At 31.7% G+C, this 25,384-nt stretch overlaps 1 protein-coding gene and 1 long non-coding RNA gene across 4 annotated transcripts; one reads left to right on the top strand and one right to left on the bottom strand.

Annotated features, from left to right (window-relative positions):
- Positions 11,553-13,173, top strand: LOC105164310. Its single transcript, XR_848011.2, has 4 exons — positions 11,553-11,703; positions 11,790-11,895; positions 12,318-12,376; positions 12,535-13,173. It is a non-coding gene; the product is annotated as an uncharacterized LOC105164310 (long non-coding RNA).
- On the bottom strand, positions 13,376-19,947 carry LOC105164309. Of its 3 annotated transcripts, XR_848010.2 has the most exons (6): positions 19,570-19,947; positions 17,298-17,375; positions 17,131-17,215; positions 15,009-15,097; positions 14,531-14,662; positions 13,653-13,786 (listed from the first exon to the last, which is right to left on the bottom strand). XR_848010.2 is itself a non-coding variant. In XM_011082930.2 (5 exons), the coding sequence occupies exons 1-5, from the start codon at positions 19,852-19,854 to the stop codon at positions 13,643-13,645; spliced, it is 681 nt and encodes a 226-aa protein (XP_011081232.1). In that variant the 5' UTR covers positions 19,855-19,945; the 3' UTR covers positions 13,376-13,642. The 3 variants fall into 3 exon arrangements, 2 of the variants coding, with proteins under 2 accessions (XP_011081232.1, XP_011081233.1); XM_011082930.2 differs by lacking the exon at positions 14,531-14,662 and having other exon boundaries at positions 13,376-13,786; positions 19,570-19,945; XM_011082931.2 differs by lacking the exon at positions 14,531-14,662 and having other exon boundaries at positions 13,376-13,786; positions 19,581-19,744.

Below are 25,384 nucleotides of genomic sequence, written 5' to 3'. Positions count from 1 at the left end.
TTCATGTCAGCTAAGCCATCATTAAGATGCGCAAAGTCAAATGCCGAGAATGCAAATATATACATACTATCTAAGATTCATTACAATTAGACATTACTTAAAAATATTAAATTATATTTTCTCTCATAATTTTTTTGAAAATATGCTGACACCCCTTTTAAAAATTTTCAATTTATACCTGACTTCCTCCTATTAAGGTTTCGACGGAAAATGCTGACGAAAGTAAAAGAAAATACTTGAATTTTTTATTTTGTCCCTCATTTAATATTTACTTGTATATTTTTGTACTTATAAAGAGATAAATAATATATATATATATATGAAGTGAGGTTATAAACATGATCATTACATATTTTTCTTTATAAGTACAAAATTATTATATAAAAATATTAAATAATGGATAAAATTGAAAATAACGTCAGTATTTTTCCTCCAAATCCTAATAAAAAAAAAAAAGGTCAGGTATAAATAGTAAATTCTCGTAGAGGGTACGAGTGTAATTTCAAAACTTTTTTGGAGGAAACTATAATTTCATATTTTTAATGAGGATCTACATGTAATTAATCCTCTGTATATATATTGCAGGAAATAAATTAAACTATCAGAATCTGATAAATAAATTTCCATGATTGTTTCAGAAGTTTTTAAATATAACATATGATATTGTTGATTGCTTAATCTATACGGCTTCCGTCAGAAATTAGTGCAACAGTGATCGATCTAATTGTTTATAAGCAACATGATTTTATATATATTTGACCAGAATTGTATTTTTAATTTTGTAATTATAGTTATTTGACATTTTAGTCCTGTAATTTGTTAAGATTGTAAAATGGTCCTTCATCTTTTCCAAATTCACAATTTTGTGTAAAATTGTCTGAAATTATGATGAACCGGCAGGAATTTTTAAAGTTGACTGGAAGTATGATGTCACTTTCTGGCTGATTTTGAAAATTTTGGCTAATTTTGTCTAAAATTGTAAAATTTTAAAACAAAAAAGAGTGAAGGACTATTTTTCAACTCTAATAAGCTACATGATTAAAATGTTAAAGAAATATTATTACAGGACTAAAAATTCAATTAAACCCTCTTAATATTAGAAAATTATCACAAGTGAAGAATATCATTACAGATGCTATTTTATCACAATTTGACATTGATGTGTGTCCAATTTAGGAAGTCCATTACGGTCTAATTCGAATATGAAAAGGTCCGAATATGCTTAGTTAAGATGGGAATTTTGTAAGGCCAAGTGACCAGCCAAGCAAAATACCGTAAGAATTACATCAGAGGACTTCGATTATATTATGTAAGCAACAGGCTGTAAGAAAAGGAATGTGAAGATCGGAAAAATATTCAAAGCCAAAAGTTTGTACCTAAGGCACGGAGGGCTAGTATTTGTAGAATGTTATGATCAGTTGTACGACTACATATGAATTATTCATGCAAAAATGTTCGTTTGGTAGCATGCATCCGTACATAGTCGGGTCAGGATTAAGTAAGGAGGACCTATTTATAAAAGGAACAGATATTTCTAATCTATTTTGAGATTAATAAAAAATTCAGAGGCATTTGTGTAAATTTCGAAAATCTGGAAGTAGCCTCCACGTCAAACATTATTTTAGCCAGTGAAATATATACTATTAAAAGTCAAATGCAAATTCTCTTGATATTAATTATTAATAATTTATATGATGAGTTGACAAAGGCATAAAAAGATACGTGCAAGAAACAATGTAAGCTGGCAGAATAAAATCAAAGAAAACCCATTTATAAATGAACACTTACCGTTCTATAACAAAAGAAAAATTATTTTTTCCTATTTTTCAAAATAAAATAATTTATCTTCTTATAGGTATATTGCTTTATTTTAAAAATATAAAGAGATAAATTATTATTATTTTTTTATAGAGAAATAATTCGCTCATTTGCAATATTATAGAGAGGTAAATTGCATTAAATCGTAAATACAACTATAGAGCATAATTTCTTTTTTATAGAAAAAAAGATAATCCAATTTCGATAGTTATAGCTTCCCGCCGTTGTCTACGGATGACACACATGCACATACAATGTGTTCATAATCCAATTTCGATAGTTATTTTTTATTTCAATAATTTTTTCCAATGTCGTTATGTTAGTTATATAGTAGGAATGGTGATTACATGTATCTTGATTAATGTAATTATTCAAATATAAACTTATTTTAAAGTATTTGATAATGAAGACAATGTAATATATACAATTACGAATATGACTTTAATTACTCACATTTGAAAGAATTGAAAAATAATTATAATTTTAAAATTTTCATAATTATTTTTTATTAACAATATTGTATATATTATTAAGATAAAAAGATAGATAAATATATTTTTAATAAGTATATTTATTTTTATATATAAGTCATTGATTTAAAAAACATAATATGCCAAGCGTGGATTATTAATAAAATTTGAATAGTTGATTTGACTTAAATACCATCTAATGATTATGAAATAAAGATATACAAAAAAATAAAAAAATAAAAGAAATGCTAAAATTAACCATGTAGTCCACCCAACGCATGAAGACGTTCTGTTACACCATTCAGAAAAAATATAAGGAGTCAAACGAAACTTTTATTTTATATAAGGGCTTTTTTCCAAATATGTGAACAAGGGAGAAAATATGATAATAGATACCCCTTAGGGGCAACACATTCTTCATGTTATGTATGATTTGCTTAAATGTTGCAGGTAAGTTCTTGGTAAGTAAATCTGCCAAATTTTCGTTTGACCTTATCTTCTTGATATCTTTTCTTTTGGAGCTCGTGTGATTTTTATGTGGATCAGTAAGATATCATACATCTGCATATCCTATTAACTGAGAATTTGACCCATATGGGTAGAGCGATCACATATTAATCGTCCAAGTAGATCCCATATCTCCGAGTAGGATTGGAACTATACCTTGCTACTGAATTAACTGCAAAAGATATATCAGGTCTTCTACAATTTGCAAGATACATAAGTGCTCATATAGCACTTAGATATGGTATTTCCATATTAAACGAATGTTTGCAAACACTTTAAAAAAATATTTTTTTAACTTCCGACTTCAAAATGACTAAAAAGTAAAACACAAACGAGCTGAATCATGTGTTACTTATCGCAGCAGATGAATATTCGACTTTTGGAAGGATAGGGAATAAAATCTCAGAGCTGGTCCCTAATCCCCACAACATTGCGTGGATGAACTTTCCAAGTAATAAGAAAAAACATTGTTCGCACATTTAATGTCTTGCATGCCATCTTTTTCAAGAAGCATCTTATTGAAGGATTAAAATCACTTTGTGGATTTAAATCATAAATGCAATATTACAATGTTTTGTGGTTCGAAGAAATAATAGTAATTGAATTCTTTAGTTTCTGCTTGTAAGAAAAGTTAATGAATCACTTTCTGTTTCTTTTAAATTTTTAGCTTCTTTTATTATTAGTATTTTTAGAATAACTAGTAATATGTAACTTTGTTTCCACATCCGATGTTGCTTCTACAGGCGATGTAACTAAATTCTGCGGTCTCTTAAGAACAAATTGATCCATTCCCTGAAAAATCAAAAGCTATATTTATATAAATTATAATCATAAAATTCATAAATAATTTTTTATATCTAAACTTGTTTATTTCTTCTAAGAGATTTTGATAAAGTAATATAAAGAAAACATAAATATAAAAATAATAAAAATTTTAGAAAGAATTATAAAGATCGAGCAAACTTTTCCTATCAAATAAGTCCACTCTGCACTAATTCTATAAAACTAACGGGCATATAGCCCAAAAGCTGGCCCAAGGCCAAGCTCTTCGGTCGCATGGGCTCGACAGGTCTTAGCCCCGCCCCTGTATCACTCTATAAAATAGAACAAATATGATATACTTGTCATGTGATCGATCGTTCTTTCTGCAAGTATATTACACTTGACATGTAACTAAATTCAGGTCTGATCAAATCCTATTTTGATTAAAAAGTTTCTCATACCACTAATTATATTTAGTGACAACTTTATATACATACTTTTGTCATTGTTAATAACAACTTTTGCAAAACAGATCATGAAATTTATTATTGCGATAAGATAAAATTGCAGCTAAATATATATAATTGTTAAAAATACTAAAAATATCACTTAATTTATTTTTACACTAATTTTCTCCCTTGTTGTAGTGAAAACTCATACTTAAGTTGCGTTGCGAGTCTCATATCAGCCCTTCAATAAGGATGAGCCATTTAGTGCTGAGTTTTAATACATTAGACGGAGAAGGATACCACTGAACTGTAGATGTGATATGTGAGATGAACAAATACTTCTTATAAAAAAAAACTTAGTAAATTAATTTCTGTGTTTAAAAAAATGAAGTAAATTATCCCCTATCAATGGTTTAGATAAGGGAAAAATTTATTTTTTTTTTCTAAAATATCGGGAGTAATTTGCTATATTATGACTTATATTGGGAAAATTATATTTTTCATCACGCATATATTTCATACATTAAGTACAATATTCTCATTAATGATTTGATAAGTTATAAAAAAATTTCACTTTTAGTCTTTTAGTTATTAGATTCGGTTAGTATTTTAACGGTAGCATGCGGTCGTTATCCAGAAGGGCCAAGAGTTAACAACCACGTGCTTGTCACGTGGTCTTTTTCAACAAAATACTAACGAAATCAGATAAAAAAAAGTGCAGTGGCTTAACATATGAGACGAAAAATATTATCAATCATAAATAATTTAAAGATGAAAAAATCTTCATCCGAATTGTTGCATAGATCGCACGTAACTTGTAACTTTATGTCTCATCAAGAAAAATATCTATTTTTTAATTTAAAAATATTGAATGATTAATGGAAATAAATTCAATTAAATAAAAACATTAGATTAGGTCTCTTGGATTGAAAGCCTATAAAAAAACATTATTCGCACGTATCTTTTGACTATTGAAAGAATGTTTTCTTATATTGACATTTCTAAGGTTAGGTCAAAATACATCAACGCTTTATGTCCTTTGTAAAATTACAATTATATCTCTTGAAATTATAATTGTAAAAACAATTACATCTTCTTTTCTAAAGACAAAACTTATACAAACATTTACAGTAAAACCCATCAAGGGATATAGTTGTAATTTCAAAAAAAATAAAAAAATTTGTATATTTTAATCTAATCTCGTGGAGGATGAATGTAAGTTACCTTTAATTTGATTTTGATAGTTTTCCTACTTGAACTAAATGACACCAACCCAAATTTCAATCAATTCGCTTCCGTGCCAAGTTAATTTTCAATCATCCCTCAAATTCTGCTCAAATTTTCAGCAATTTTATGACAAAGTTCTTACATTTTTTTATTTTTTATTTTTGGATAAATTACATTTTGCCGTTCGAGTTGTTCTTATTTTTATATTTTGGTATTTAATTTTTTTTTATGTTAATTTACCATCTTAATTTTGTAAAATTTACACTTTTCTATATATGATTATATTTTTGCTGATTTTGTTGACGAAAATATCACATGCTGTGCACATGTGAAAAATATCACATCACATAACCCTTAAATATCACATGTGATTCCATGTAATTTTTTTAGACAAAAAACTAGATGGAAAAATAGTTATAAAAGGCAAAATGCAAAGTCTCATAAAGTTGAGATGACAAGTTAACACAAAAAAATTTAGATGCCAAAGTATAAAAACGATCATAGTTCGAAAGTCAAAATATAATTAATTCTTTTTTTTTTCTTATTTTGTTTTCTTTCACCTTTTTCAAATTCACACACAAACAAAAAAAATCAAAATAACAAAATAGAAAATAAACAACCCCAAAAAACCGTCATCATCTTCATCGCCCAAACCCGACGCCGCACTGAATTGTAAACAAGCATGACTGTGTTATAGAAAAAAAATGCAACCATCCTTCTTGTGATATCGTAAACAAGTAAATTATTTTTTTATAAGAAAATAGTTATTTATCTTTTTATATTTTTTTAAAATAAAGCAACTTATCTCTTTGTACTTTTAAAAAATGAAGCACTTTACCTCCATGTATTTTTTAAAATGAAGCAAAACCTCACTAGGTAAAAGAGATAGATTGCCTATTTTTTCATATAGAGTAATTTGTTTATTTATAATATCACAGAGATGATACATTGCATTAAATTCATGTGTTACATGTATCATCTTTATGCTCACACTGATATAATATAATTTTTTTATATTTTTTAATATATTATTTAATTTATAATTATAACATATTAATGTAGGTAACTATTTAATAAATAATATATTTTTATAATTTTTTTCTTTTATTTTCAAAAAATGTATTCAACTTACATTAATTTCTAAAAATTTATTAACTAAATTTTAAAATCTTGATTTGAATTTAAGTTATACTAATAAAACTTTAATATCTGAATGAAATTCAACCAATGCCTCGAATGCTGCATATATATTTATAGGTCTATATCTTTACTATATTAAAACAAATTAAATCACTGCTCTAATTAAATCTATTAGAATGGATTTGGCCATAGAAGAAGTTATAAGTAATGAGTTTTTTAATAAACATGAAATATAAAAATAGTAGAAAATAATAAAATTATAAGACATGGAATCAAGTATTTTAATAAATATATATGAACAATTAGGTCATATATTTAAAACAAAAATAATATATGTTTATTGAAAGCCTATAAAAATAATATATGTTCATTATGTCTCTTTTGATTGAAAGCCTATAAACGTTATTTGCTAATATTAACGAAAAAAATTAGATAAAATTTTATATTTATACCTGATTGACTTATTACTAATTTATTGCAGGTTAAATGAATATTTTTGTGATCAAATTACCCTTATGTATCTTCACACGTTGATGGATGTGATAATGTATTTATTCATCGTTATAAGGCAGTTTACTCAGGAAAAAAAAGAGTGTTACTAAGTCAATCGAGGGTGAATATCAATTTTCATTCAGTTTTTTATATTAATATTAATAAATTCCGTGAATTTGACTAATAAAGGACCTATTTGTTGGATGAAAGCAAATCTCAAGGGTACTAGATGTACTTGTCCAAACTACATGGAATTTACGTGTAACGACACCAAAACTGATCCGGAGATGGGAGTGTAATTATCCCTAAAATATTTCAAATAACACAATATTATCAGATATGATCGGCCACAGCATTTCAATACGGTTCGTAATATCGTAATAATATAAGCTATATAATGTAATATTATGGAATGATAATTTAAAAAAACATAAGTACTCAAATAGTAAAATCCGGCACGAAATATAAATAAAGGATTATGGAGGATGCATGCATACTCGAATTAATGTTAAAAATCCGGCAACAATACTTTGAACTATGAGTGTAGCCACAGGCACAGGGTGGTGTAATTAGAAGGTGTAGAGGGGAACAGTCGGGTCGGAAGGCAGCCCCCACATGTCCAGGGCTGGCGGTGCAAATGGCGGTCTGGCCATGCGACACTGTCTGCTACACCATCTCCTTCCAATTCCCATTCCCCTTTGGCCCCAGCTGCTTCCAGCCTACCAGTTTAAATGCTCATTGCAAGTTCCACATCACTTATAAAATAAATGTAATAGTGTGTCACCGGCCTCATTTACCCCTTAAACAAGTGTTAGGAAATACCACTATCCGTCATGATTAATTATTATGATTAAAAATAAAAATAATTATGGTAAATATTAATTTAATTAACAATAACTATTTGGCCGTTATTTCTGCAGGTGATAGGCTAAAGCATAAGCATTTGCTAAAAACCATGGTAAGTATTAATTAGATGTGATCAAATCTTAAGTTTTCACATCAGCTTTGTTTGACTGTAGTAAATAGTATTGATTTATAGGGTTTTAAGTAATGATCATTTATTATGTAGGGAATAATCAATTTCTTTGTGGTCAATCTGTCTTAAGGATTAAATTCAATTTTCTCCCTGTGTTAAGGGAAATGAGCAAAAAATCCTCTTATAAAAAATAAAACAGCGATTTAAACGCCCCCCGCCCTTGTTTTTAGAAATTGAACAAAAACCCACCTAACACATTTCGTGAATAACACGAGCCCCTGTTTTAATTTTTTTTATTTTTTTATATTTGCCTAATTAGGGAGGACGAGGGGCTGGGAAAGAGGGTGGGCGCAGGTGGCGATAGCGCGAGAAGAGGTGGAGGGGGTTAGCAACGTGATGAGAGGGAGATGGGGGCAGCAAGGCGCATGGGGCTGTGGACGATGGGAGGGGGTGGTGGCAGCACGAGTGGAGGGGTTGGAGTACTTTAATCCTATTTTTTTTTTAATTTTCACAAATTCAATCTTATTCGAAGTTGACCTATATAATAATAGAAATATCCCTACAACCCTATGCTAAGCATACAGGGGTTGTTACTTTCGTTCTGTAAAAGTTGTGATTGGCAGTTAATGACAATAATTTAAAAAGATTTGCACATTCAGGACAAATTTCGCTCATAATTGTACAACTTTCCCAGAAATCGACTTTTTATTTCTGGTAAAGAAATGCTGATGCGGCATTTTGAAAATCCAAATTGCAAAAATTTTATGCTTAATTTTCTACTTAGATTTTACATAGGCATGACGTGTCCCATTTTTAATATTTAAGGAGATTAATATAATTTACATCCTATAATATTATAAATGAGCAAATTATTTTCTATGAAGAATAATAAAAAAATACAGCATTTTACCCCTTATGAAAAAAAATAGCATTTCACCCCATGTATTTTTTAAAATAAAACAATTTATCTCCCTATTTAAAGAGGTAAATCACTTCATTTAAAAAAAAAACAGATAAATTGGTGCATTATAAGAAAATAAATAATTATTTTTTAAAAAAAATAATTTACTGATTTACAATATCATAGGAAATTACTTGCAATTTTTTCAATATTAAGTCCAAAGAATGTTTGGCTGAAAATTTCAAAATCTCCAAATTAAAAATAAGTTTTGGACATGAGCAAATTTCTATTTTATCTGTAATTGCCAATTCCTTTCATAGGGCCAAAAATGTATTCATAAAATATGATATGATCCGCACGTCTTTTTTCCATCCCGACCTAAGAAGCATATAGACCGACACCTAGGCCGTCAGTCTCCAGCATGTGGCCCCACATGATCACGACACGTGTTGAACACGTGATTGGTTCATCCGACCCTAATGTTATATAACTCGGATAATTCTCATAAATGTTATTATATCCAGTTGACTGCGATTTTTTGAGAAGAACTCTAACGTTGGATAATTTTTATCGAGCCAATACTCAGCTACTATATAAAAAAATACCGTTGTCCAATGTTAAAGTTAAACCAATTATATGGTAAGTATCATACACTTATCGTGTGATTAGTGTACAATTCAAGAAAATCAATCAATTACATAACAAATATATCACAATTACTTTATAATTAATTTAATTCGATCAAACTTGATTCAAATAAGAATGTTGGATTGTTAAGAGTGACTACTAAGATCAAGGGTCAAGATCAATGTGATAGGAAAGCTCAAGACTCGCGCAGTAGATATTGTCGACCAACAGTTGCTATGTTCATTAATATATATGTCAGATATTAACATGGTGAGAGTTGACTAACTCCTTCAACGCTCTCCACCAACTTTTGGAATATAATAGAAATTAGGGCTTGTTTGGTTTTGTTTTCATAGGATTATTTTTAATTCTATACTACTTTAAATTGTGATATGGCCTTTTCTTTTTGGGGTGAAATTAGACCATATTTAAATTTCAGAAAACTCGCTGTCATGTTTTTTTTTATACAAAAAATTATTGAATATCGTAATAGGAAACTTATTGTAACATTTTACCTTCATTTTAAAAAAGATAACACCCCCATGACTTGTATATGGACAGTTCCAGCCATTTTTGTCGAAAAATCACATCTACTGTGTAAGCGCATGACACACTGATTTGGGATTTTCGGTCAGAATTGTCCTTAAATTGTCAACTTTATTATAGAATTAAATTGCCAAAATTGATTTCAACATGACAAAAAATTTTGTTGCCGCTTATACTCATCGGACTAAAATTATTATTTTTTCCAAAACATACTGAAGTAAGTGATGAGAAGAAAAATACAATTTTCCTAATGCTGCATAGAGTGAATATCATCAAGTTGAAAATGATTGAGAAAAGAGACAAGTGCATATGTTTGAGAGACCAACAGAAGAGCTAGAGGAAATAAATGTGTGTGTATCATTGAAATAATGAAGGGGGAACAACATAGTAAGCTGTTGCTCTCAGAGTCCGGACACATAAGGCTTACACCACATGCCACAAAATATTTCTAGTGCCCACTAATCTGATTAAAATTTTGGAACAAGATAAGAGTAAACAATGGCTAAGGAACAATGATGTAAGGACAAACACGACTTTGAAGCCATGCAATAATAATAAAATCTACCACTGGGGATGAGTAGTGGACGACTTCATCTCAACCACATGGGAAGGTCTATATTTCTGTCCATGATCATATGTTTTTATCTCTGTCTTCATCAAATTTTAATCACAAGAAACTGTTGATTTCCAGTTTTTTTATGTAGGGAAGAAGATCGTGTCTCTGATCTCCTTATCTAAGACCATATCGTCGGCCGATAAACTATTGCTTTCCTGCCATTTGTGCTACTGTATCAGTTTACAGATTTGAACTGCGACATTGCTAACAGTTGTAGTTTTCGGTACGGTGGTAGATAGTTGATGTAATAATTGGTATGGAGCTAACGTTAGTTATCGAACAAGGGATTGTTGGTTTGCGCGACAGCAGTGACCTTCATGGGGAGGGGATTACGGATGTTCGCTTGAACTTTTTGTTAGGGCACTACAAAAAATATGATATTTTTTCATGGCTAATTTCTACAATCAAAAGAGAAAAATCATGTTCAGATAGTAATAATAACCACAGCTGCACAACGGATGATGGCGTTGTATCGGCAGACGAGGCCAAAATATTAGCCGCACATAGCTAAGAGCCATGGCAATACTTTGACCATAATTAAGAGAATAGTTAAGTTTTTACATTAACTTATTCGATCAAAGTGATAGTACTGATTTACCAAAACTTTTAAACCGTACTCGTTGCAAATATATAGGGGGGAAAATCCGTTTCTTTTGTAGCTACGACAGAGCGAGATGTAGCACTTACCGCTACACAATATAAAGACTTGAACTGTAATGTTACCGATCGATGATGATAACATCTTGCACAGCGACAAACGTTCAATCCAACACATGTTCCTAATACGAGTATTATGCGTTAACGTGTAATGGTTTTCTCCCCTTAGAGTAAAAAGCAGAGACAGGGGACATGGGGGGCCGCCGATATCTTCAAATTTGTTTTCAATGTCGAGCAGCCAAGCACCTGCATGTTCTCTCAGACCAAAATTCATCTCCTGCAATACTCCTGCATTTAATGCTGCATTTCCCCTTCTCAGTACAAATATGTGTTGGGGAATCACACTTCTGCCTCACCAGTTCTCTTGCTCTGAGATCGATCATACCATTTCACTTGCAGATAATCTCTCTGTTATGGCTTCACTTGTTTACTTCATCTTGTGTCTTTGTTTGCATGCATGCACAGCTAGACCGCTTATGGTTTGGGATGAGGAACGTTTTGAGCTTCCTCGCACGGTTAGATTTCTGATTTTTAGACATGCAAGTTCATAATGTAAGTTATATTCAAAATGTATTCAACTAACTGCAAAACCTGTGTCCAGGATGTAAAGACTTCTGCAGTAGAGGGATTGGCTCGTCGTACGAATGTCGTCGTGCAGTTGGACAATCAGAAGTCTTCTGCAGTTAAAGAAGCAGAAAACAATGAAGGTTTCTAAAAGAGCATACACCCTATACAATATGTTCAAACTTTAATTTATGCTAGGAATGTTTATTGCAAAATTAGTGCTGCATCTCAAATTTTCTTTAACATATATATATAGATTACGAATAAGGATGACGCATATATATTAGATATAATACAAAACGCAACACTGTTTTATGATAAAAAATTCGAACTAAGTACATTGAAGGGACCGGTTTCTAAATATGGTAGGATAATAATTTATTATACCTAAACTTGAACAGAAATTCCCAACGTATTACGTATCCGTTCTCCTGTCAGAATCTGAAGGAATCCTAAGACGGCAGAAGATATGTATATTACATGAAGAGCTTTTACTGGATCATGTAATCATTCTTAGTGCATTATTTTGCATGTGTCTAGTTACTGACAACTGTTTTGCCCACAGGCAACAAGCTCAAAGTTTCATATTCCTGGAAGAATCTGCAGGAGGCTACTGGAAAAGAGGTAAATTCTTTCAACAAGTATCCTACTTAATGCAGGTTTGCATAAATGCAGAGTTTCGATACAAGGCCTGCAGTGCATCCATGCATGGTGGATATTGGCATTATTTAGAAAAGATCATGTCTAAAATACTGATAAAATTGCATCATCTATATATGCAGATATGGAAGAGAGCAGAACGATCGACACTGGAATCACCACCGTCCCATGCCGAGGAAACTGTGAGCTCTAAGGATAATGACACGGTGGAAGACATAGTAGTTATGGACTACGCACAACCCCATCGCAAACCACCGATCCATAACAGGGGCACCTAAGATACATGTTGATTTCCCACCATGCACATGTTCGATTTGTGAAAATAAATCTCCCTGCTGTTAATCTCGTTTCCCTTTTTTTTCTTTTTTCCGTTTCTTTTATTAGTCGTCGTAAGGGGGATAGAATGGGAAACAGAAGCAACCCATATGCATTTAGCATTATGTGATTTGTTGGAAATGAATTATGACACTTTTGATCAGTTGTACAAAATTAAGTGGACATTTGACAACTCTTCAGAAAATATCCTCCAAATTCAGCAAATTTCGTTCCCCAGTAGGTCCTATTCAATGCATGTAACAAGTTGTAGGTGGTGAGAATGTGATGAATTGAGGGGTGATGGTCCTCTACACGTTGCCTGTTGTTTGTATTAAATGTGCTGACAATAAAGAATTATATAAACATCTGATGGTTTTCTTATGCAGTAGCCGTTGCAATAAATGTTGCTTTAATTGCTTTCTTCTCAATGCACAAAGACACATGTTCCATCAGTTTCTCAACTTTCAGTTTATTGTCCAAACTGCTTTGTTCCATCAGTTTCTGATCTTTCAGTTTATTGTCCCAACTGTTTTGTCCTATCAGTTTCTGTATTTTCAGTTTATTGTCTCGTCTATAGCCTCACTCTCTTACGCTAGTCAAATTTTTTCTTTATTTTCAAAATAAGAGAACACACCACTACAACATCCAAGTTCGCAACAAAGTGTGAGACCAATAGAATAATTGATCCATGGAGAAAGATTAGGGATAATCATACAAATTAACAATGGAACGTCCCAAGAATATTTAGCAATGAGACCAAAAGAATGATATCTCGACCACTGCAGACCTGGACATCGTATAGAAGAATCCCATCTACATAGTACTAGTTAGGCACAAGGATTCTCAGTCGGATGTCTCCATGTAAAACATTCAGGTTGCGCCTTCTACAATTAATTCAGTAATAGCTGGGAGAATTCAACTACCGCTACAGTTAACAATGAATGGCTTTACATAATTAATGAACTCCGAAGTCCTGATCCCCCATTTAAGATCAATCTCGCCGCCTCCCAACCAGAAGAAATCTGGGTTGAGTTTCGTTATTGCTTCATCCAATATCACCTGGTTAAGATGTTTTATCCAGTTAATGCAATAATGCAGAACAGTAAAAAAATTATTATGGCTCTGGAATACGTAAACTCGGTCATTTAAAAGCAATTGCCATCAGTTCCAGGGTAATTCTAGGTTCCAAATATGCTAGAGTACCATTTTTAACATGAAAAATGCAACAGGCAGTAACTTCTCGTTTGTCTAGGTTCAATTTGATAAATAAGAAGGGAAAAGGGGATAACATGCATGTCCAATCATCATACAGTATATGCGGGCATGCATTTGACATGTCAAACAAACAGACTGGTATGAATTAACTGTTCAGCACGGATGACGTAATGTATTAATAATTGCATAGGTGGACAATGTGCATGAATTAATTTTGCTCTCTTTGATATTCTTAAATCATGTTCAGTCAGAACTTGTTATTGCACCAAGATCATAAATATTACAATTTTGAGGCTTGCATTTGAAGGCAATATTTCCAACCATTAGGCTGAGAACACCATCATTTAGAGACAAACCGGGCCGTGAATTACTAGCTTGTAGAGAAAAATGCAATGGGAAAGTAACTACATGAAAAAAGGCTCGTGGCAAATTTTTCACATCAATCTAAATTACCCCTAAACTGAAGTCACAAACTTCCAATCTTAAGTTGTAGGGCTAGTACTGATAGGTTTGATTTCTTGGGCAGGCAGCTGGCATAATGAAAGGCAAGACACAATTTGTAAGAGAATCACAGAAACATGAACACACCAGATGTCCCAATTTCTCTAAAGGGAAACAGGCAGGGCTCCCCCATGTACCCTCTTCCAGAATCAGCTACTTCTAGAGGAGAGACAAAACACAAGAATGCAGCTCCAATAACAAATTTGAGGTCCCTATTTGCTGATCACATCAAACAGCAAAAGAAACACAAGGTTGTCTGCCTGATTAAAATCAATGATATGCAATTGAGTTGCTCAGTGGCCTTTTCTGAACCATAAACTAATTCTGCATTTCACACCTAAGAAAAAATCATTATTAATTTTCTTGTTTTCTTAAAAGGATTGTTGCAAGATCGGCAATTATTCTAGTGGAACAGAGTCATAATTGACACTTTAATAGCCAAAGCAAGTTGACATATCACAGGCCAGACAGCCAAGACTGAGATAACACTGTCACAAAATCCTCATGTTTCACATGCTAGGTCAAAAGAGAATGCTCTTACAGAAGTGGATAGAGCATTTGTTACCGGTATATCAGTTTTCATGCCAATACAGGTCACTCCATTGTGTTCATAACCAGTCAACTTTGCCGATGTTTCTTCTGGAGCGAGCCTCACTGCATTACTTGGTCTAGTCAGTATCGTCATCTTCACAAAGTACAATGGTAGAATAATATTGCTTTTCTGGATACAGGAAACTTATAATTGATGGAATAGTCAATCTAACAATAGTGCATTTTTACGAACTGAGTTTGCAGCTCAAATAGATTAGATTAACATTTTTGGGACAAAGTTAAGTTTTGGGGGAAATTTAAACATAAATTGGTAAAAGAATATTCCATGAGCATTAAATGTCTAAAACAACATATAGAAAAGCCTTTTTCATCACATATGAAACATGCTAATAATATTTCCAGAAATCTCCCAGTATGTTTGCTTATTAAAGATAATTACACTATCATCCTTTAAAATTTAGGTATATTAACAAAACTCCGTTAGACTACAAGCCCGCAGTCATATTCAAGAGGGAACCTCTAATAAAATATGAGTGCATTCAGCATCAACATAATTTCCACATATGGATTTCCTCATAATATGCCCAGACCTCAGGGTTGGCCATGTAATTATCCCTACTTATTAATTGGAGTGCTCAAGCTTCCATCCATCTACATAAGTATGTTTTCTATTGATGATGCATGTACGTTGTTTTTCTTGCCTGATCTCTGGCTCAAACATGCATGCAACTTTATATTGATATAGTTAGTGGAGGTAAGTTTAATCTAGAACAAATTCTCAATTGTCTGAGCTTTATTACCAAATATGAGATAATGACCACAAAGTTGACATATCAAAATTTCTCAAGGTTTTGCGCATTAAGATCTCGTCTAAGAGGTCTTGAGTTCAAAGCCTGGTTGTGTGCATGAATGGGTGCATGAATAGGGAGAAATTATTTTAAAAAAAAAAAGGATAAAAATAAAATCCTCTCTCACAAGAAGTCAAGAACAACGAAGAGTTATTATTCCATTATGCCTACACTTGTTTATGAAACAGTTCACTTATCCTCTGTTGATGAAAAACATAAACGTAAAAGAAAGAGAAATGAAATACAGAGACTATCAATAATGCCCATAGGGGCAGACATAACAGCATTTCCACTTTAGCAATGCTAGATCCAAAGGAAGATCAAAGGAAGATGCAAAAACAATTTTAAAGTAAAAAAGCCTTCAGTATTGTCAGCTAAAATCTCCTAAGAAACAAATATTCTAGAAAAATTTTTAAGGTAATGTGAAATTCATCAAGCTTGAAGGACAGCGCAATCATAAGCTGATATAAACTCAGGTGATATTACCAAGTGGAAGCCAAGCTAAGCACAGAACATGATTGTCCAGCCTGAGAGGTAAATTCAAGTCAAGAGGCAGCTAATAATAAGCTTGAAATAACAGCCAAGTCAAGAGGCAACTAATAATAAGCTTCAATAATAGCCAAATATAAACAATAAGCAAAAACAAGAAAGCCACTGAAATTCTTCTATTTTGTAATCCAAGAACAGATAAACAGGAACATGCAAGAACATAACATTATACTCATACATTTGACTGGTAGTATATTCTCTTTAATGATATGGGTCATATTTGAGAAGTTCTAGCTAACTTAGAACGATTCCGAATGGTACTTGGTCAATTCTCTCACTCTTAATCTTATAAAGATGACAACCCGGTTATATTAGGTCAATAACGGAATGTCCAAGGCAACCGCAAATCTGTGCTCAAGGCTGACTGACATAAATAATGCACAGATATGTAAGTAGAACATATGATGGTGCAAGTTTTCATTTGGATGAACAGTGATATTTTCAAGAGTCAAATCTAGAGGGTAGAACCAGTAGTCACACAATTCAGTAGATATTATTGGGCCAAATTCAACTTATGGTCAGCGAGATGAAAATATCCAACAGCAATAACAAAATCTGAAGTGCGTATATCAATGAAAGTACTTGTCAACATTTTCTCCCATCAGCAGAATTCCTCTATGCCACCATACACTCTCCATCCAAAACGCACACTCACAAAGACTAAAAGAAGGCTCTTAATACAAGATTGGTGTTCAGTAATTTTGAACCCCCATTCAATTGCGAAGTTATTAAACTTACTATTGAATTTCTTTTTTGATATCTTGCCATTGTTGAGTGCATACAAGAAATTCTTGACAGTCTCAGCATTGAAGCGAGCAGTATACTGCAACCAAAGATAAACATTCCGGAAGTATAACCAGGTATATTGTGTTCATAAGATAGAAAAATAAGAGAAATTTCATTACCTGAACAACAACAACATAGTACTTGGAATAGTTTCTATCACTGCAGTCAGTTACATCGGGTGGTGCTTGGGTATTAACCTATGTTAAATAAACAGATTTCAATTCAGGGAAAACCTAGAACTGAAGATTGCATAAACAAGGAAATGAGGCAAACTACGTTTGGGTCCCAAAACTGCTCTCACATCAACAGCGAATCCATTATGAAAAACCATCATGCATTTGTACGTATGAGTCTCTTCATAAACCCCTTAATTTGCACTTTCAGGAAGCACACACGAAGGGAGAAGGGGGATAAACCAAGGAATGACGATAAGTAAAATAGAGATAGCATTAGTGTAATGAGGAAATTCAAGCCATTGATCACTCAAGTAAATCCAACGGAAGGCACACCTGGAGAAAGAATAAAAAAGAAGTGCCTACAAGCATTTCAGTGAAAAGAAACTTTCTCAGAGCATGCTCTTTGAATAAAAGAATTGCTAGTGCATTTAATGGTGATATAATGTGAATGCCTCACCCATCATTTAATCAGTGCTTAGAAAGTAATCCACCCAACTGAATGCATCCTTTTGCCAGTCAATGTCTCAACCAGAGTAGAGTAATTTAAGCAGTTCCAAGGAAGTATTTACTCAAGACAATGAAACCTTATCCCATACATATGAGAGATCAGCTATAAGGATCCTTTTCTCACTGCTGTTAAAGGACCATCTCTAAACATATATAGTGAAGTCTCACATGCTTTAAACTCATTCTGTGTGATTAAGCAGGTGACTGATTTAGTGTCATGGCACTTCGTAATTAACGCATGTAATTGCCTTCATTTAATGCGTCCAAACCATCTCAATTGTCTCCTGCAATTTGATATTTACTAGCTTAACCAACTCATCCATGACTACTTCTCATTCTGTTTCTTCTTTTCTACCAAGTATCTAACTTCAACATTCTCCAATTGTTAAATTCAATTTGCAGAGGTTTTCTCTGTGGCCCATAGTCCTATACAACATTATTGATCTCATAAAAGTCCTGAAAGATTTTGCCATAGCATCCATATATTTTGCAATGGTCAGCGAGCCTAGAGGTGCTGAAAAGGTATACGACATGATTAAGTAAAAAGTACAATCCAGCGAACATAAAGCAGTTTTAAACAATCAAATATACTAGAAGGTTATCGCTAAAATAAGTACTTATTTAAACAGTAAGATTCATACTTTATAAAAGCATCACCCTTTATCAAGCCTCAAGACAGTAATTCAGGCTCGAGTTTATTGTGTTTACAAGTTCTGTATACCTCTGTAGAAGCTTTTATATGTTTCTCATTATGGACTTATATCCACACCGGAAAAATTATATTTGTACATGACTATGGGCATTAACTTCAATTATGTATATGAGGAAATTAACTCTCCAACTAACTTTCTGCAGATAGGTTTTCAGGCATCATAGCAGCCCTTGTTTCAGAATTTAGGCCTGTAAAAATATAAACCCCTTACAAACTAAGCAAAAATCTGTAAATGTTATCCAGAATCTCACTATGCAACAGATTTAAGTGTCATCTCATAGTGCAATTGCAACCATAAATTAGAATTTACAAATAATAATGCATGTCTTTTCCATTTAACTAATCTACTTAATCATTGAAACTCGTGAACAAGCTTCCATATTCTATATTCTGAAATAGTAAACTCGTGTACAAGTCTTTAAGTAAACAATTTCTTACTAATTAGTGACTTGACTTTGATTGTGACAGATTGCTTGGTTCAACTCAAATTCGTGTATTTTGGCCATTCAAGTCAATGTTGCACCACCAATATGGAGCTTACCGGGAAACACCTCTACGGAGCAGTTTATGAGTGAGTCCATATACTAAGAATGGGTCAAGTATCCTAATCCTTGCCTAATTAGGTATTTCCAAAATATGGAGGTTTAGGAGCTATCCGATCCTCACAAAACCAACACCATTGAAATCATCTAAAAGTTAAAGTACATTGCTTCAGGAAAATATCTAATACTATGATCATAACTACACCATGGCATACTTCTTACATTTTTCTGCCTCAATGGAACTAATTCATCTATTGTATAAAATGCACATAAACCTTGACTTGCAAGTTCAAGATACCAAGGAGGCCCTTGTACTAAGACCCACGGATGCTCAGGCATACAATCCAAAAAACAAAGCTAAACAACCCAAAAATCCAAGGCATGTTAAGATGCCTTAAATATCTCAATCTAAAAGTACATATTTTGCAATCAAGGCATAAGAAGAAGTGGGCACCAAAACAATACTCTTGCAGAGATGATGAATGGATGCGGCACCAAGGATGTCGCGCCGGGCTTCGAGGGTCCATTCGTAGTAATCGGAGGGTACACGCTTGAATGAAAAGTCTCGAACGGAGTTGGAGAGGAGGATGGCGGAAAGGCGACCTTCAGTTGTGGTTGAGGCATCAGCATTGGCATCGGCGGCGGATGATTGCAAAGAGAGGGAGTGAGAAAGTTCAAGGTCCGATATGCGGTGGAGGATTCGGGTCTGGACTCTCTCTAGCTGCGCCAGAGCCTCCATTTCCAGTAGTCTTCTTCCCAATTGCACGTTTCGTTTCCCTTCGCCTCTTTTCTCACCCTCTCTATTTCTTTTCCACTTTATTTAATTTTTGCGATTTCTAGAAAGCTTAAAATTAAATCATGCAATTAAACTTTTCTTACGATAAATTACAGCTAATTTTAATAAAATTTAACAAAATTATGAATATCTTTTATTATTTAAAAAAATATATAAATATTTTCTTAAATAAAAAATAATTCCGTAGTCCTAAATAATTAAGTGGACATTACTATTTTATCCTCACTAAATTTTTTTAATAAAACTGTGGAAAAGGTTCTATTTTTATCTTATAAAAATAAAAATAGTTGATAATTTTGAAATTATTTAGTTTCCTTCTGAACACATCAACTTTCTTGATTTTCCTAAGAAAGTTTTAAATTTTATGAAATTTTCTTGATCAATTTAATCAATATATTTTATAATATATAGTTAAAAAATACTGATTATAAATAATTTCAAGTGTATAATTATACTGTGCGAAAATATATTATTTTGACCGACTTAAATTATACAAATAGATACTTTTGACCTAAAAAGAGAAAGGGAAACAATTTTAGATGTTATTTTTATGAATATTGAATATGTTTTTCTAATTTTATAAAATTCTATATCATTTTCAAAATATTTTTGGAAAGTTTTTAATATTTATTAACTCGAAATATGTGTTAAAAATAAAACTTTAATTCTGAACAAAAATTTATTGCTAGAAATTGTTGTCAGAATTTCTTCATTTCACCTTATGTTAAAACATACTTTCTCTCTCTCTATATATATATAATTTTTAATTTTTTAAAATAGTTTTTAAATATATTTCACTATATTTCAAAAGTTGTTAAAATCAAAATATTTTGCTAATTGATTGAAAGGCATGATGGGTTAAATTGTTTCCCATACTCAGTTTGGCTTTATTCCTAATCGGTTAATCACAGATAATGTACTTCTTGCATCTGAACTTAATCACTTTCTTAAAGTGTCATCTCGGTCTAAAAAAAATTATGCGGCTTTAAAGTTTAACATGAGCAAAGTCTATGATAGAGTAGAATGGTCTTTCCTTAGACGGATTCTTCTTAGATTAGGTTCCGAGAGTGGTTTTACTAATCTGATTATATTGTTGGTTGCCTCTATCTCAAATTCGCTAAATTTGAGTAGTGCACAGTTTGGTTTTTCTTGACAGAAGTGCGCTATCCATCAAGGAGGTCTGTTGTCTCCATATCTTTTTATTTTCTATGCGAAGATCTTTCCTTATTTGATTCAACAGGCTGAAAAAAGGAGGGGTAATTTGTTGGAGTGATATTAGCCCTTCGACACTGAGTGTTTTCCACTTACTGTTCATTGATGATATCTTGCTACTCTATGAAACGATGGAGTTACAAATTGAGGAGTTAAAGAGTATATTTTCTTTGTATGCAAGGCATTAGGACAAGTAGTCAAATTTTTCAAGTCTAGCATGGTGGTGAGTGGCGGAATCTGGGATGAGATTAGCTATAAGAATTCTCCAGAATTTTAAGAGTGTTGAATTTGAAAAGTGGAAATAAAAAAATTGTTATCTTTTGATGTACCTATTAGGTGGAACTCCACTTACTTGATGTTGAAGGCTGCTATATGCCTTAAGAGAGCATTTGATTCTTACGAAAATGTTGATTTTGCCTATAAGACTGATCTTTTGAAAAAACCATTTGATGGGGTGCTGATTGACTATGACTGGGAGAGGGCAAAACTACTAGTGAAATTTTTTCAACATTTTTACAATCTCGCTTTGCGCATTCTGGTACCTTATATGTTACATCTAATCTTGTGTTTCGCGAAATATGTGAGGTTGACTTGCTTCTCAAACTGTGGTTCAGTAGTAACGATGCTGAATTAAATGAGATGACAAAGAAAATGAAGGAAAATCTGACAAGTATTGGGGATTAATTGAAAAGATGAATATGATTTTATATTATGTTGTGGTTCTTGATCCACGTCCTAAATTAGAGTCCAAGAATTTTCCTTTAATAAATTGTATGGTGGTGTTGGAAAAAGTGATACGATGAAAGAACAAGTGAGAGATGGCCTTTATGAGTTATTTAATACCTTTTTTTTAAAAAAATTAAACACCCGAAGGTGGGGGAGGCTTTTCGGAGTCCCCATCCCTTCTTCATTGAAAATAAAACAACAGTTATCATTACAACATTAACGCAACAAAACATAAAAGCAAGAGTACTATTCCTTTACATTTGACACGACATCAAGTTTTTTGTTTCTGCCATCTTTTTTTTTTAATTCTATTTGTCTTAATTCTTGGACCGCATGAGCTACTCCTCTGTTTCATCACTCGGATTTTCTCCTCCGTGTTCCTGACCAGGTACTCCGGTATCTCATCTATAGGGAATTGATTTCTAGGCAATCTAGCCGGAGAGGCCAGCTCCTGTAACAACTGCTCTGCCGAGTCTGCATCAACGGGGTTGCGATTGGTCGAGCAAATCGGGTCGCAAATCTCGTCTATGAGATGTTTAATGCTTATAAGTTGAGATATGATCATACTCTTCAAGGAACATTAGGAAGCCCGGGGCCATCACCTAGTCGTGTTTCTTCACCATCTTCTTCTTCAACTGAGATTGAGCATGATCATGAGGTAACTTGTAAGTTTACCATTGAACAAGATTTCAGTGTGTACAAAATAAGGGATAAAGGTGATCGTGTGAAATCGGAGTTGGAGAAATATTTTGGTGAAGATGTCGAAATACATAGAGAAAAATTTGATATATTAAATTGGTGGAAAGTAAACACTCAAAGGTTTTCAATTCTCTCAAAAGTGGCTCGGGCAGTCTCAACTGTTGCTTTAGAAACCGCATTTAGTACCAATGGTCATGTTCTTAATGCTTTTAGGAGTTCTTTGTCTCCTAAGATAGTTCAAGCAATTATTTATGCTCAAGATTGGTTTAGAAAAGATTCCTAATCAATTAGCATTGAGGAGTATTTTTGAGTGAACTTGAAGTGGTTGAGAAAGGTAATTTTATTTTGTTTTGCACTTTATTTCTTGTTCAATTTTATGTACTCTAATTATTTTTTAGTTGTCTAAGTATTTTCTATTTTATGTAGAATTAACTAAATTGGAGGTTGATGGTGCCACTTCTTCATTTTCTACTTTGTGCACGACGGCTCTTGGCACTCAAATCAATTCAGTAGAATTTTTTGTGTTTTAGTATCATATTATCGTGAATTGTTAATGAGATTTGATGTATGTTAAATATATCGTTGATGTGATTTTTATAATTAAATCGTGGTTGGAGTTTTAAGATTACAATCTAGTATGGTCAATTATTAGTTTGGTAAATTTAGTTTTAATTTTGTAAATGATTGTCTATTAAATTTTTGTTGTTATTAGTTTTCATAATTATAAATATTTGCTCATTAATTTTAAGAAGCCTTCATCGAAAGGTTTGAGATTTCTGTTAAGAATATGTTTATATTTTCTTTTCAATATATTTAGTTGGACTTTATTTTTTAATATAAAAAAATATAGTTATTTTTTTCAAACAAATTACCCGAACCCAACTAATCGGGTACCCAATTAGTCGGGTGCTCGATTAAATCGGACCCAAAACTACAGCTCAAACACAAGCCCATTATGTTAAAGGAAAAAAATATTAAAATTTTAAATTACTGATATAAAATAAGTTTAAAAACTTTATTATATTTTCAAATATTTATCAAACATATTGGTTGACAAAATAACATTAATTATGTTTTGGATTTAGGAATGAAAAGAGATCCTTAAGTTTATGTCAAGAAAAAAATCAAAAAGCAGCTAATAATTAACATCAATAATAATAATAATTTCTATTACTTTATTATTTACAAAAAGTTGAAGTATTATGCATAAATTTATTCAATCGTAAATAACCACAGTGAATAGTCATTCACCACGGCTACTCAATGGTTATTAGCAGTAATTTTTTAGAGTGTGGCTAGAACATGTCATGACTAAAAGTCGTGTAAAAATATTTTTCATGATCGATAATTTAAATTTTTGCATTGGTTTTTATTTAATCATGATTAATAATAATTATTTATCATAATTATAGTCCATAACAAATAAAGTTATATATAGCCGGTAGTAATTTTTCTTCTAATGAAAATATGCATTAGATAATGTAAAATATTATAAAAATCTTGATATAAATACATATTCAATATAATTAAATATGAAAAGTTTTAATAATTCTTGGAATGTTCTCTTTGACTAATAATTTTCTCATGTCTTAGATGATATGTATGGGGACTGGGGTCCAAACTAGTCACTACATAACCTTTGACGCATCAAATTCACAGAAATCGTTTGAAAATAGACCAATAAATCACTTTTGAAAATCGTATTCCAATTCGTCGATGCTTCTCAAACTTGAAGCAGGTGATCGACATTATTGACGAGGATAAATTACAGTAATCTTTCTTAAATTTAGTACAATTATAAATATTTTTTTTGTTATTTTAAAAAATAATAAATACCCTCTGATTTAATATCTCGTACTCCAACAACAAACCAATTTTGTTAGCCTTCATTAAATTTTTATATAATTTTTGTAGTGAACTGATCAAAATATTCTTTTGAATTATGAATTATAATTTTATATATGTTTTAGAATTTTTTAAAATAATTTTATGGACTAGTTTGCCGTATGGATCATTTATTTTATCCATTCTCAATTTTTTTTTTATATTTTTCAAATTTTTTGTTTTAAAAAACAAACACTTTAATAAGGGTAAAGTAGTAATGTTCCCTTCACCATTTACAAATTATATTATCTAAAATAATGAAAATATTTTTCTCGAGACAGCTTATATTTGTTAGGATTAAAACCATCAATGCCACGTATTATTTTGAACACCATCAACATTATAAGTTAGTGATAAAGTCGAATATTGTCACATTCACGATATAAATTTGAATTTTTATCAAGACGCTTAGTAGTGTTAAATGTATACCCTAACCTGTGTGTTGATTTTCACATATTTAGACTTCAGTTCATAATATTAGTAGATCGTCTATAAGATGACCAGCATATATAATAAAAAATTGTACGATTTTGTCCCATTACAAAATGACAAAATGCATAAATCCCCGTGTTTTAAAAAATCGGCTAAAAACTCCTTTCTGTTCTAAAAATAGGCTAAACCCCCACTGTATTTTGTAAAACCCAGCAACAAACACCTCTTCCATTAGTAATTAATGGAGGTGCATTACACGAGCTCTTTTGCGTTTGGGGGTATTTTTTAACTATTTTTTTACCTTTTTCTTAGGTGTATCTTTTTACTAAAATGCTACTTTTTTGTTTTTATTTTGTTTTTGTATTTTTTATAATTAAAATTAAAATTTTAAATTATATTTAATTTATTTAATATATAATATTAAATTAGATTATATTTAAATCTAAAATTATTTTTATCAATTAAAATATATATTTAACTACAATAATTATTATTATAATATTCTTAATTAGCTAAAATA

Source organism: Sesamum indicum, linkage group LG6, assembly GCF_000512975.1.
Source record: "Sesamum indicum cultivar Zhongzhi No. 13 linkage group LG6, S_indicum_v1.0, whole genome shotgun sequence".
Taxonomy (NCBI): Eukaryota; Viridiplantae; Streptophyta; class Magnoliopsida; order Lamiales; family Pedaliaceae; genus Sesamum; species Sesamum indicum.
This window is presented reverse-complemented; position numbering and strand designations above follow the sequence as displayed.

Bases quoted from the DNA above. Each gene is read 5' to 3' on its own strand.
- LOC105164309 (XM_011082930.2), bottom strand. From the start codon at position 19,854: ATGGAGGCTCTGGCGCAGCTAGAGAGAGTCCAGACCCGAATCCTCCAC. The intron at 17,376-19,569 runs GTGCCCACTTCT...TATTTAACATAG, and splicing joins TCTGCAAGAGTATTGTTTTG to GTTAATACCCAAGCACCACC. The intron at 17,216-17,297 runs GTAATGAAATTT...CTTTGGTTGCAG, and splicing joins ACTATGTTGTTGTTGTTCAG to TATACTGCTCGCTTCAATGC.